Here is a 12108-nt window from a genome sequence, read left to right as displayed (position 1 = left end):
TTCTTCTTTTGTTTATGTTATGCCTAATAATGTTGACAAACTATTTAGACTGTATATGTATTTTAAAATACTTCAAAACAGCTTTGTTTTACATAAATGGTACAAATAAAAAATATATTTCTTAACTAAAAAACATGAATTTTACATTAGTTTGCGGTAAAATTGGAAAGTATTTATAAGATTAATTTGTACTTCGGATATAATGAACAATGTTTAAATGTTCATTTGAGTTCATTATAAGCGGAGTCGACTGTACTTGTGTAGAGAATTGTGCATGATGAAACCTTGTGATGTGGTAGTTGACCTTTACCTTTACTAGAGGTCAAGGTCAAATACATTTATAGTTCAGAAATTGTCATTAAGACAGAAGACTTTAGACACCTGATTTGATAATTGCAGATTGAGGAAATTTGTGAAGAAAAGGGATGGTCTTGCGGAGAATATTATCTATCCCCAAATAAAAACAAGAGAAGGAAAAGGTTTGTCGAAGAAAAGTTTCTTTCCTGTGTGTGTTTTTTTAGCATTTTTTTAGCAAAGCTTTGCTCAGTATAACTCAAAATACACTTGTGACTGTTTTGTAGGTAGATATCAAGACTTGAAGGTCAGTAAATGATCTTTTAAATGTTATTTTATGTAGTGTAAAAGATTTGTGTGCGATGTTTAATGTTGTTTTAATTGTTTATTCTGACCTTGAACTAAATTTTAATATAAATAAACCAGGAAAATAATCTTTGTTCAAAATGATGGTTTATATTCTTTGCCTTTTTTTTATGAGTAGTGTTTCTGAAGACTTCACATCTAACTTCATTTACTTTAAGCCAATTTACGAAGAAGTAATTCTGAAAATTTCTTAATACCTGACTTGACTGAGTTAGTCGGCTATTGTATCAAGCAGTAAAGCTTTAGCATGTTACCAAATTGTTTGCTTTTCCAGGCAAGCAGAGCAGTTGTCATGGACAAACCTGAATTTTGTAGTACAGTCAGTAAATAATCCACTTATGATATTTAGAAGGGCAATACAAATGGAGGGAAAAGAGAACACCTACAAAGCATCTTCCTTCCTTATACATCGTATGTTTTTATTCTATATAATTTAATAACTTTGTTTAAGTCTAATGTCTTAGCACTATCGATATATATGTATATAAACATATATTCCTATTACTTTTATGATGATTTTTATATAAAAAAAAACACCAAAAAAAACTTGTTAAAGTTAGTTAATTTCTTTGACAAATCAATTTAAAACCTAGGTTACATACATTTTTCAGTCAGTATAGAGCCAGGCTTGCCTGCACATCAGATTCAGTCTAACCTGGCACTGTACTGTTGGTACTTAAACTTTTTTATATTCATACTAATTTCCCTAATGATTAAATGGACTGTTCCAAATTCAAAGTAGGGCAAATCCATTACACAAATTCTGCAGGTTACATTTACAAAGCTTATTTTTTAAACAAAAAACGTATTTTAACAGAGATAAATCTTGATTTTAGGGGAATCTCCTGGCATATGTCCTCCACATAATTATAACTCCTGCAATGCCACCGAGAATCGACCATACTGTGGCAATGATCAGTCATGCAGGGCTCGGCTAGGAGCCGGCTACAAATGCTGTGATAATTGCGGAAATTATTGTACGAAGATAGGAGATCCAGGTAAGAAACCCCAGTAGTGCAACTTTGATTTTAGAAATTATTTTGTGTATGGAATACTATTTCAGTGTTCAAGTATTTAGTATGTGTTAGACATATTATGTAATGTGTATTAGACCTCTTACCCATAAAGAGAATTGGTACAGTGAAATACTGCCTTGACTTTCAAATTTTGATGACTACTACATGGAGCACTGTTAGCTACTTAAAAAACACATGTAAAACAGATAGCAATTTAGTCAGACTTAAATTGTCATGATTTAGTCAGACTTAAATTGACACAGAAAAAATATGGAGAGAAAGTTTATTTTTGCTGGTATGTATTCAATAAGACTGGAATTAGGAATAGGCTGTATCTTAGGTCAGTCATATGTTGATATTTTGATTTTGCAGCAAGTTTTGTTAGTTTTAAAATGTTTCATGCTGCAAAGATTTTTGACAGATTAATGATTTAGATTAATGGTTTTTAATATACATTAATGAGCCACGTTATGACAAAACCAACATAGTGCGTTTACCAACCCTATTACAAGTAGAGAAACTGATAGCAAACAGCATGGATCCTGATCAGACTGCGCGGATGTGCAGGCTGGTTTTGTCGTGACGCGGCTCATTTGGTGATACTTGGCTATGGAAACCTTCACAAATGATTTTATTTTTACACAGGAATGTTATCCAATCTATTAACAAATGAATAAATCCTGTCCTGTATGATTTGAACATCTGAAAATTACTTTATTGCATGATAACTGGTTAATGGGATTCAGGCATTGATAATTTTTGTTTTTTTCATAGCATACACACTGTTATGTACAGGCATATCACTGTTACTGGTTGTTTAGTTTCTGATAGTGTGATTTGACAAACAGAAGCACATAAAAAATCTGGAACCTAGACTAGGTCACACTCAGATAAAGCACAGTTACTTTCTATCAGTTTATAAGCAGTTATGTTTGGTTGAAAAACTCATTGTTGCTAATAGTATATCGAGTTTTTTTACTGTATTATATTCTGGATACCTTTTTTACAGATGTATGTTATCCAATCTACTCACAAGTGAATGTGTCCTGTGCTGATGAATGGAAACACGACTTCAGTGACATATCAACCGATGGACAATGGACTATAGATCAGTGCAGGTAATTTATTAAAACATCTGTGTAAAATAGGCTATTTTCTGGCAGTTTGTAATTACAATGTCCTTAAATTTGCATGAAAATGGCAAGAAATTTTATTACTGGTTGTAAAAGAAATATGTTTAAAGTATACATGTATAACTTGCATTTTTTTGTTGTTGTTTTTTTATAGGAATCTGGATAGCATTGCACATTGTTTGAACGGGAAAGACAGTGAAAAGAAATGCAGTTTTATGTACTTTAAAGAGCAAGCATTTAATGACATTGTTATGAGTATGGACAATAATTACGATTATAACTTCCCTAAAAGCTGTACCGGTAAGTATTGTAATAAACGTTTTTCATTTATATAGTCAAGTCTAAAACCTTTACCCCAAGTTAGGATTAAAACCTTTACCCTAAGTGTTATTTCTAAAACCTATATCCCAAGTTATGTCCAAATTGTCTTAAATCTTTACCCAACTAATGTGACTAATCTTTGCTGTCAGTATAGGGCCAGACTAGCCAGAGTATCCTTGTAGTAAGGCCAGGCATTATACTGTTGGCTGACCAACTTTAAATTATTTATTTTGATATGCCTAAATTTGGTCATGGACATTACTAAAATTTCAGATAGACAAGTGTAGTTTTGAAGTTCAGCAGGTTAAGGGTTTAAGATAAAAGAGTGTGCCTAAATAAGAACAATGTGTCACCTTAAGGCAATAACTGGTTAACACCTATTTAATTTAGAAGGACTTAACCCGTTACTGCACTAGGGTGACAATTTATGGTTTAACCTAAGATTTTCATTATTTCCAGGCTTGTTACATAATATAATATTACACAGATTTTGTATCATAAAACAATGAAGACGTGTTCCTAGACTAAAACTTGCTGATTAGTTTTGTTTTTAATTTAAGATATTTTTCCGGACACAAAAAGTGATATATCTTTTTTAAGAATGTTTTATCGAGAGGGGAGGGGCATAGATTTGAATAAAATATTTCCCTTTTGTGAACATAAAAAAAACTTTGCTCAATCTCCAAGACTGCTAACTATGTATGTCAAGTACTTTCTTTGAATGAAAATCTTTTTTGTTTGTTAATTTGTACATGAACAAGGTTCTTGTCTTGCTATCATCCCCTTAGAATAGTCAAGTACACGCTGTCCAACTGACAGCTCTTTGGCTTCTTTTTTGTTTTGCTCATTTTATTTTTTCTAAAAGAAATTCTGTCATTAAACTTGCAAGCTTACAACAAGAAAATATTGACTGTTGCAGTGGCCATCATATAAGAAATGCTGTTTGTTTGATATTCAGTTGTAGAAGGTTTTTTTTTCTCTGTTTATCATTTTAAATTATGATGAAAAAGAATTCAAATGTATTATTTATATAACAAAATGTTGGAAAAGATTTAAATTATTTAGTATGAACATTTATATGACTTATAATAATAATAATATTTTGTTCTTGAACAATTTATTATCTGCTTTATATAGATATGTAATATCTGATCATGTATCTCACACTAAGCATATAATTTATCATGTTACAGAAGATGAAGGTCCCACGTATTGTGAAGATACTGATATCGTATACAAAAGTGTTGTAGACAAATGTGTTGGCATGATTTATGAAATTTTCAATGCTGAGGAGATGTCTCTAGAAAAATGCGGGTAAAACTTTGTGAATATAAATCAAAATGAGAATACAATTTTATAAATGATCAAGATGTTGGTTATAAATATTTGTTTTTGATATGTTAAACTTAGATATGCCATGGGTTTGTGGTAACCAATGTAGGTTACTCAAATCCTTGCCTTGAGTTAAGTGTGCAAAGTGTCTCTGTAATGTAAATATCTTCTTGTCAAAAAACTCAAGGCGTAGGGCTTTGATATGTGGGCCACTACCAAGTTCAAATCATGACCCTTCTAGTATTAGGCATCATATTAATATATGTTATCTAGTTATATAACACAGGGCTTCTACCAATGGCTTGATTTGTGACAATCTCTAGATATCGACAATGACAACATTGTCTCTGTGACAACAACCTGTGATCAAAATAATGTCATGAGGGAGAAGAATGTTAAAACAGCACATATGCTTAGTTGGTAGTGCCCAAGTGTATTTTTAGATTGTGGGGTTTAAGTCTCCCCTTGTGGCTGAGGGGTTTTCTTTACAGAATTGCAGCCATTAATGTTTAACCCTGCATGATCGAAAGAGGCAACTAAATGGGTTAAGATAACTAGAGTCTATGCATCTCTTAGCCCCAGCAGGTGAGGTAATTTTGACCCCTGGTGTTGCTTTAAGTTGTAACACTGGACGTTACCCAAAATCAGCTTTTCTGTTTTGGCATGATATGACCGAAATTGTGTTGGAACCCTGTAAAACAAAACAAGTAAGTACCAATCAGGCTGCTCATGTTTCTTATCGTGTGACAAGTGTTCATACTTTATGAGGTTTATGTCAGTCAGGAATTTGATGATATTATAAAACAAGATGAATACTTTATATTTCAAAACAAATAATTTCAATTTTACAGGGTATATAAAGAATTTAAAGACTGTATCAAGGAGGATTTGTCCACATGTGATCAATGGTCACTTGATAATCTCATTGATGACAGGATTTATGAAATTTTCAACCGTTTAAAAGAGGACGGGAAGTTAGATGATGAATATGAACCTTTAGATGCTGATACCTGTAAAAGTAAGTGAAACATAAGCAAGTGCTATCCTTAACCTTAGAATTCTGGTAACAGTAAAGCCTTTGCAACCAGTAAAACATTTGACCACCTAAAACATCAGACCAGCTGTAATGTTAAACCAGCTGTAATGTCAAACCAGCTGTAATGTAAGACATGTCATGTCAAACCACCTGTAAAAAAATTAATGTCAGACATGTAAAGTTAAACCATCTGTAATGTCAAACAACCTGTAACATCAGATGAGCTGTAATGTCTGGCCACCTGTAATGTCAGACATGTAATGCCAAGCGACTGTAATGTCAAACCAGCTGTTATGTCGGACCTGTAATGTCAAACCACCTGTTACATCAGATGAACTGTAACATCAAACCATCTGTAATGCCAAACCACTTGTAATGTCAAACCACCTGTTATGTCAAACCACCCGTAATGTCAAACCACCTGTAATGTGGGACCTGTAATGTTAAACAACCTGTTATGGCAAACCACCTCTAATGTCAGACCTGTTATGTCAAACCACCTGTAATGTTGGATCTGAAATGCCAAACCGCTTGTAAAGTCAAACCACCTGTTATGTCAAACCACCCGTAATGTTAAACAACCTGTAAAGGCAAACCACTTCTAATGTTGGATCTGTAATGTCAAACCACCTGTAATGTCGGATCTGTAATGCCAAACCACTTGTAATGTCAAACCACATGTAATGTCAAACCATCTGTAATGTCAAACCACTTGTAATGTCAAACCATCATTAATGTCAACTACATGTAATGTCAAACCTGTAATGTCAACCCACATGTAATGTCAAATCACCTGTAATGTCAAACCACCTGTAATGCCAACTATCTGTAATGTCGAACATGTAATGTCAAACCACCTGTAACATCTGATAGGCTAATTAAAATGTCAGACCATATGTAACATCAGGCCACCTGTAATATCAGACCACTGATCATGTTTACAGTCTGACAAAGCTTTATACTGTTAGATTACTTACTTCTATATTTTCATCTTCATGTCATTTATAATGGACATTTCTGAATATTCAAGTTTTGCATCCAATCTCATAATTAACACAACACATATTTTTATACCCCCACCACAAAATGTGGGGGGGCTATAATGGATTCGCTTTGTCGCGTCGGTCGGTCGGTCGGTCGGTCCGTCGGTCGGTCGGTCCGTCTCCATTTTCGTGTCCGCTCTATAACTCCTATACCAATTGAAGGATTTTCTTCAAACTTGGCTCAAATGTTCACCTCAACAAGGGGATGTGCAGAACCCATATTGCCCATGTGTCAGCTCAAGGTCAAGGTCACAATTGAAGGTCAAATATCAAACACTATCAAATATTACACAGTATGTCGTGTCCGCTCTGTAAGTCCTACACTACTTGAAAGATTTTCTTAAAACTTGGCTCAAATGTTCACCTCAACCAGGGGATGTGCAGAACCCATGTCGCCCATGTGTCAGCTCAAGGTCAAGGTCACAATTGAAGGTCAAATATCAAACAATTAAATATTTTACAGTATGTCGTGTCCGCTCTGTAAGTCCTACACTTCTTGAAAGATTTTCTTCAAACTTGGCTCAAGTATTCACCTCAACAAGGGGATGTGCAGAACCCATGTTGCCCATGTGTCAGCTCAAGGTCAAGGTCACAATTGAAGGTCAAATATCAAACACTATCAAATATTACACAGTATGTCGTGTCCGCTCTGTAAGTCCTACACTACTTGAAAGATTTTCTTCAAACTTGGCTCAAATGTTCACCTCAACCAGGGGATGTGCAGAACCCATGTTGCCCATGTGCCAGCTCAAGGTCAAGGTCACAATTGAAGGTCAAATATCAAATATTACACATTATGTTGTGTCCGCTCTGTAAGTCCTACACTAATTGAAAGATTTTCTTGAAACTTGGCTCAAATATTCAACTCAACAAGGGGATGTGCAGAACCCATGTTGCCCATGTGTCAGCTCAAGGTCAAGGTCACAATTGAAGGTCAAATATCTAACACTATCAAATATTACACAGTATGTCGTGTCCGCTCTGTAAGTCCTACACTACTTGAAAGATTTTCTTCAAACTTGGCTCAAATGTTTAACTCAACAAGGGGATGTGCAGAACCCATGGTGCCCATGTGCCAGGTCAAGGGCACAATTGAAGGTCAAATATCAAACAATCAAATATTACACAGTATGTTGTGTCCACTCTGTAAGTCCTACACTAATTGAAAGATTTTCTTCAAACTTGACTCAAATATTCACCTCAACCAGGGGATATGCAGAACCTATGTTGCCCATGTGTCAGCTCAAGGTCAAGGTCACAATTGAAGGTCAAATATCAAACAATCTAATATTACACAGTATGTCATGTCTGCTCAGTTTGTCCTACACTAATTGAAAGATTTTCTTCAATCTTGGCTCAAATGTTCATCTCAACCAGGGGATGTGCAGAACTTATGTCACTCTTTTGCTGGCTTAAGGTCAAGGTCACACTTGAAGGTCAAAAATTGAAAATATTCTTAAATTTTAACATTTATTTGAATATTTCTAAATCTAGAAAAGGTATTTGCTTGAAACTTAAAATATTTTTGAAGGGTCACAATTCCGATATGCTGTTCGTTCAAGTTTCATAACTCCTCTGTATTGCATTTTAACAAAGTTATGCCCCTTTTTAAGTCTTCAAATTTACATACAATCAAATATTAGACAATATGTTGTGTCCGCTCTATAAATCCTATACTAATGGAAGAATTTTCTTCAAACTTTACTCATATTTTCACCTCAACAAGGTTATGTGCAGAATCCTTGTCACCTTTGTGCCGGCTAAAGGTCAAGGTCACACTTGAAAGTCAAAAATTGACTTAGAAAATGTTCTTAAATTTTAACATGTACTTGAATAATTCTGAAACTAGCGCAGGCATTTGCTTGAAACTTAAAAGATATATGAGGTGTGGCAAATAAGATATGCAGGTCAAGTTTCATTACTCTGTATTGCATTTTGTCAAAGTTATGCCCCTTTTTTTAGTCTTCAAATTTACATACAACCAATACTAGACAATATATTGGGTCTACTCTATAAATTCTATACTAATGGAAGGATTTTCTTCAAACTTTACTCAAATGTTCAACCAAACTGGGTGATGTGCAAAACCCATCTTACCCTTGTGCCAGATTAAGGTCAAGGCCACACTTGAAGGTCAAAAATTGACTTATAAATAAAGTGTTTAATACATTGGGAAAATGAAAGGTTATTTGTAACTGTTTCGAACATGATTTGATAATATATATTTATACTATTACCTGTACAATTAATCTTTTTTTCACCAGAGATAATTTCTTTTTATGTATTTGTGCCACATAAGTTATTCCCTTTACCACCTTTCAAAGTGGTCTTCTGTCAAGGACATTGGTGGGGGTATGAATCGCATTCAGCGATAGTTCTAGTAGTACTAGGTTATTTGGAAGGATTAATCTTTATCATCATAGCTACCAGTTCTTTGTACTGAAATGCATTGATTAACAAAATTTCATGAAGTAGAATGTATGTATTTGTTGTTGTTGTTGTAGGTAATGTATGCTGGTCAGATGTACATGTTCTCAATGCAACAATGGTAAATTGTATGGGAGATTTGAAAGCACTTTCAGGAGTGTCATCAATGAGCACCGATGATTGTATGTAAGTAATCATACAGCTGATAATTATATACCATATATGCATGGGATAAAACTTTCTTCTTTGCTTTGTTTTGAGAGCAAATACTTCGTATAATGGCAAAATAGTCTTGTAGTGAAATGTATCAAAGTTCTTGTACGTATAATAACTTTTAGGAATAAGACTTGAATCTTTACCATCCCAACAACTGTAAATTGACCAAAACCTTACAGGAGGAATTGCTGAGCCTATTATATAGGAATCTAACAGTAACACACTCTGATTGTCATTATAAACTGCAATATCTACTTCTTTTTAATGCAGCATGCCTACAGATTCATGCTTATTTTCATAAAAAAATTGAAAATGTATTAACATACAATATTGTGAAGTGAACAAATAAAGGAATTAACACACTTCAAACCGCACAGTAAATCCATGTAAATTACCAAAATATAGGTCAAAATTTGCAATAATAGCCCTTACTGTGCTAGTCATGCAGAATGTTTTATTTTTTAATGTTTGAGGAATTAATCATTTTGTCAATGTATTCTTGTGTCATATTTCAGGAAAGTGTTTTCATTGACAAAATGCATCACTGATGCCCTTTATCAGAGAGTCTGGCGTAAATGTGACAGTGAAGATATTGAGACTGTATTTGAGAAAGTCAGACATTCAGAACGATTTCAGATGTTAGCAAGGAATAATTCCCTGGATTTATCAAACCTAGATATCAAAATGTGTGAAGGTTAGTAATTACTTTAATATGCGGTACTTTTTATTTTCATAATTTGACAAATTTGATATTTACTGTATCAGATTCTTTTAGTTGAACTTTCCAACACAGTTAAAATTTATGAAAGAATTTCAATGTGGTATTGGGCATCATTATATATAAATTTTTATAGATCTATAATTATCGTTTTATGTGTTATGTGTTTTATTTTCAGTTCTATTACATGTTATTCTAAAATTGATTTGCATTTTTGTCCAAAGTTAAGCATTTAGTTTTAGTGTATGCAGAATTTATTTTAGTTTGTGTAGGAATATGTTTGGCTATAGACACACTCTTGAACCAATTTCAGAACCAACCAGAACTTAGCAATGATTGTAAAGTTTCTTGCTCAAAGAAATGACACCTTGCTGCCAAGGTGGTTTGAACCAACATAGCCAGCAATCCATAGATTTTTACTCCAATGTGTTTATCACCAGCAGACCAAGTCTAAAAATTTCATTTGCTATTCTACATTGCCTTTAATTTTTTGTTTCTTCAATAACGCTCCAAAAAAAATAAATAATATAAGCTGTATATAGTATTTGTAGATCTATGAGGTTCTTGTTTGAAATTTTCAAGACTATACATGCATAACCTGATAATCAATTGGATACCCTTCTGTAGACTGTAGGCTTGAAAGCATTTCCTCGGGCTAATATATGGTAGCACTGATAAATTGGCCAATAGAGTAACTGTTTAAGAAGAACAATGTTGTTACTCCAATTCAAGTTTTATCAACTTTTCTCCTTGTAAATAAGTAATTCATTTACTTAGAAAATTGATTAAATATATGTGATTGGGTAAATTCCAAATTTTGTACTGCAGCAAAAGTTTGCCATCCGAAGCAATTGACAAGATTTGCAGAAACCAACTGCAGTAAAGCTTTTGAAGCATACATGAAAGATGGATACTGTTTGTAAGTAACAAGCTGATATTTGAATCTTGAATCTTGTAACACTTGTTTTGTTACCAAACACTGTTGATTCAATCATTTTCTGGCTTGACTATTCAAAGAAGAGGCAGAGCTTTTATACTCATTCAGTTGTTGGTGTTCCACTTTGATTAAGTCTTTGGGTGCAAGTTGATGTCCCCAATAACTAGTGAAGGGAATGGTTTGAAACTTTTACACTTATTTGAGAGCACAATAGGAGGTCATTGTCCAAAGCTCATAACTTGATCAAAGGTTTTGACAGAATTATCCTTTTTGAACTTAGAAAATTCTTATCCAAGCTCCTGTTTTACTATCAAGCACTGAGAATAGTCCAACAACTTTTGTTACGATGTGAAATTCTCATATATTGTCACCTGAGTGCTGTAACGGTCAATAAGTCCTTGTAAATTTAATAGCAGTTTATCAGTTATAGCACTAAGGTGTCAATATGAAGATGTATTCTAGCCAACTTTTCCATAGAAATTTGATGGTATTACAAAGATGTCTTACACCAGAAACAGTTTACATGAGAACTCCAGAGGGTATTCTTTACAAGTCAAACAGGACATTATAGGTCACCATCTTGCATTTACAAAGAATGTGTGATTCTCAAACATGGAATGTTATAAAACCTTCAAATAAATATTTCAGACCCCTAAATGTTAAAGGACCTCTCTGGAGTCCCTTTGAAAGTTTGTTCTTACATGTATTAAACTAAATAAAAAAAGATCTATTGCTTTTAAAATGTTAAGGTACAGTAATACCATTATACATTATATTTTGATGTTCATTAATACCATTTCTTGTGTTTTTGTGTTGTCTTTTAAGTTTTAAGAAAAACTGATGCCACTTGTTTCAGTCACGTTGAAATGTTTGCGGGTTGTGCCAAATTCCAAAGATTGTTCAGTGAGGAGTCATGTACAATTAAGGAAATCATATTTGTGTTGAAAAAATGGGGAGGAGAAATTATTAAAAAGTTAGATAAAGATGATACACTTGAAAATCCGGATGACAGGAAGTTCGAAAGTTGTGCAGGTATGTTCTGTTGTTCAGGAATATTTTGTACAGTATTACACTATTTAAAAATATTGAAACTTCCGCTATTAATTCATTACATGTCAACTTTATTTTTTTCTAACACATAGGTTTGAAGGAAAAAAAAAAAAGTTTTATGAATATATACAGTTGAAATATACATTGTATTGTTGCTTACAAATTAAAAAGAAAAGAAACATTGGTGAAAGATTGCATTTTACCAGTGATTTTACCAGT

The 12108-nt window shown here is 33.4% G+C and overlaps 1 protein-coding gene across 1 annotated transcript in view; it reads left to right on the top strand.

The window, feature by feature from the left end:
- Positions 1 to 12108, top strand: part of LOC132715970 (uncharacterized) — a 124126-nt gene that overhangs the window by 46804 nt on the left and 65214 nt on the right. Inside the window, exons 29-39 of the mRNA XM_060699086.1 lie at positions 400 to 479; positions 935 to 1071; positions 1497 to 1658; positions 2686 to 2794; positions 2964 to 3109; positions 4324 to 4444; positions 5314 to 5480; positions 9046 to 9154; positions 9700 to 9878; positions 10731 to 10821; positions 11696 to 11871. Coding sequence (XP_060555069.1) covers positions 400 to 479; positions 935 to 1071; positions 1497 to 1658; positions 2686 to 2794; positions 2964 to 3109; positions 4324 to 4444; positions 5314 to 5480; positions 9046 to 9154; positions 9700 to 9878; positions 10731 to 10821; positions 11696 to 11871 — 1477 coding nt within the window. The remainder of the gene's footprint in view (positions 1 to 399; positions 480 to 934; positions 1072 to 1496; positions 1659 to 2685; positions 2795 to 2963; positions 3110 to 4323; positions 4445 to 5313; positions 5481 to 9045; positions 9155 to 9699; positions 9879 to 10730; positions 10822 to 11695; positions 11872 to 12108) is intronic.

This window comes from Ruditapes philippinarum, unplaced genomic scaffold (genome assembly GCF_026571515.1).
Source record: "Ruditapes philippinarum isolate M1 unplaced genomic scaffold, ASM2657151v2 ctg163_1_1_1_1, whole genome shotgun sequence".
Taxonomy (NCBI): domain Eukaryota; kingdom Metazoa; phylum Mollusca; class Bivalvia; order Venerida; family Veneridae; genus Ruditapes; species Ruditapes philippinarum.
This window is presented reverse-complemented; position numbering and strand designations above follow the sequence as displayed.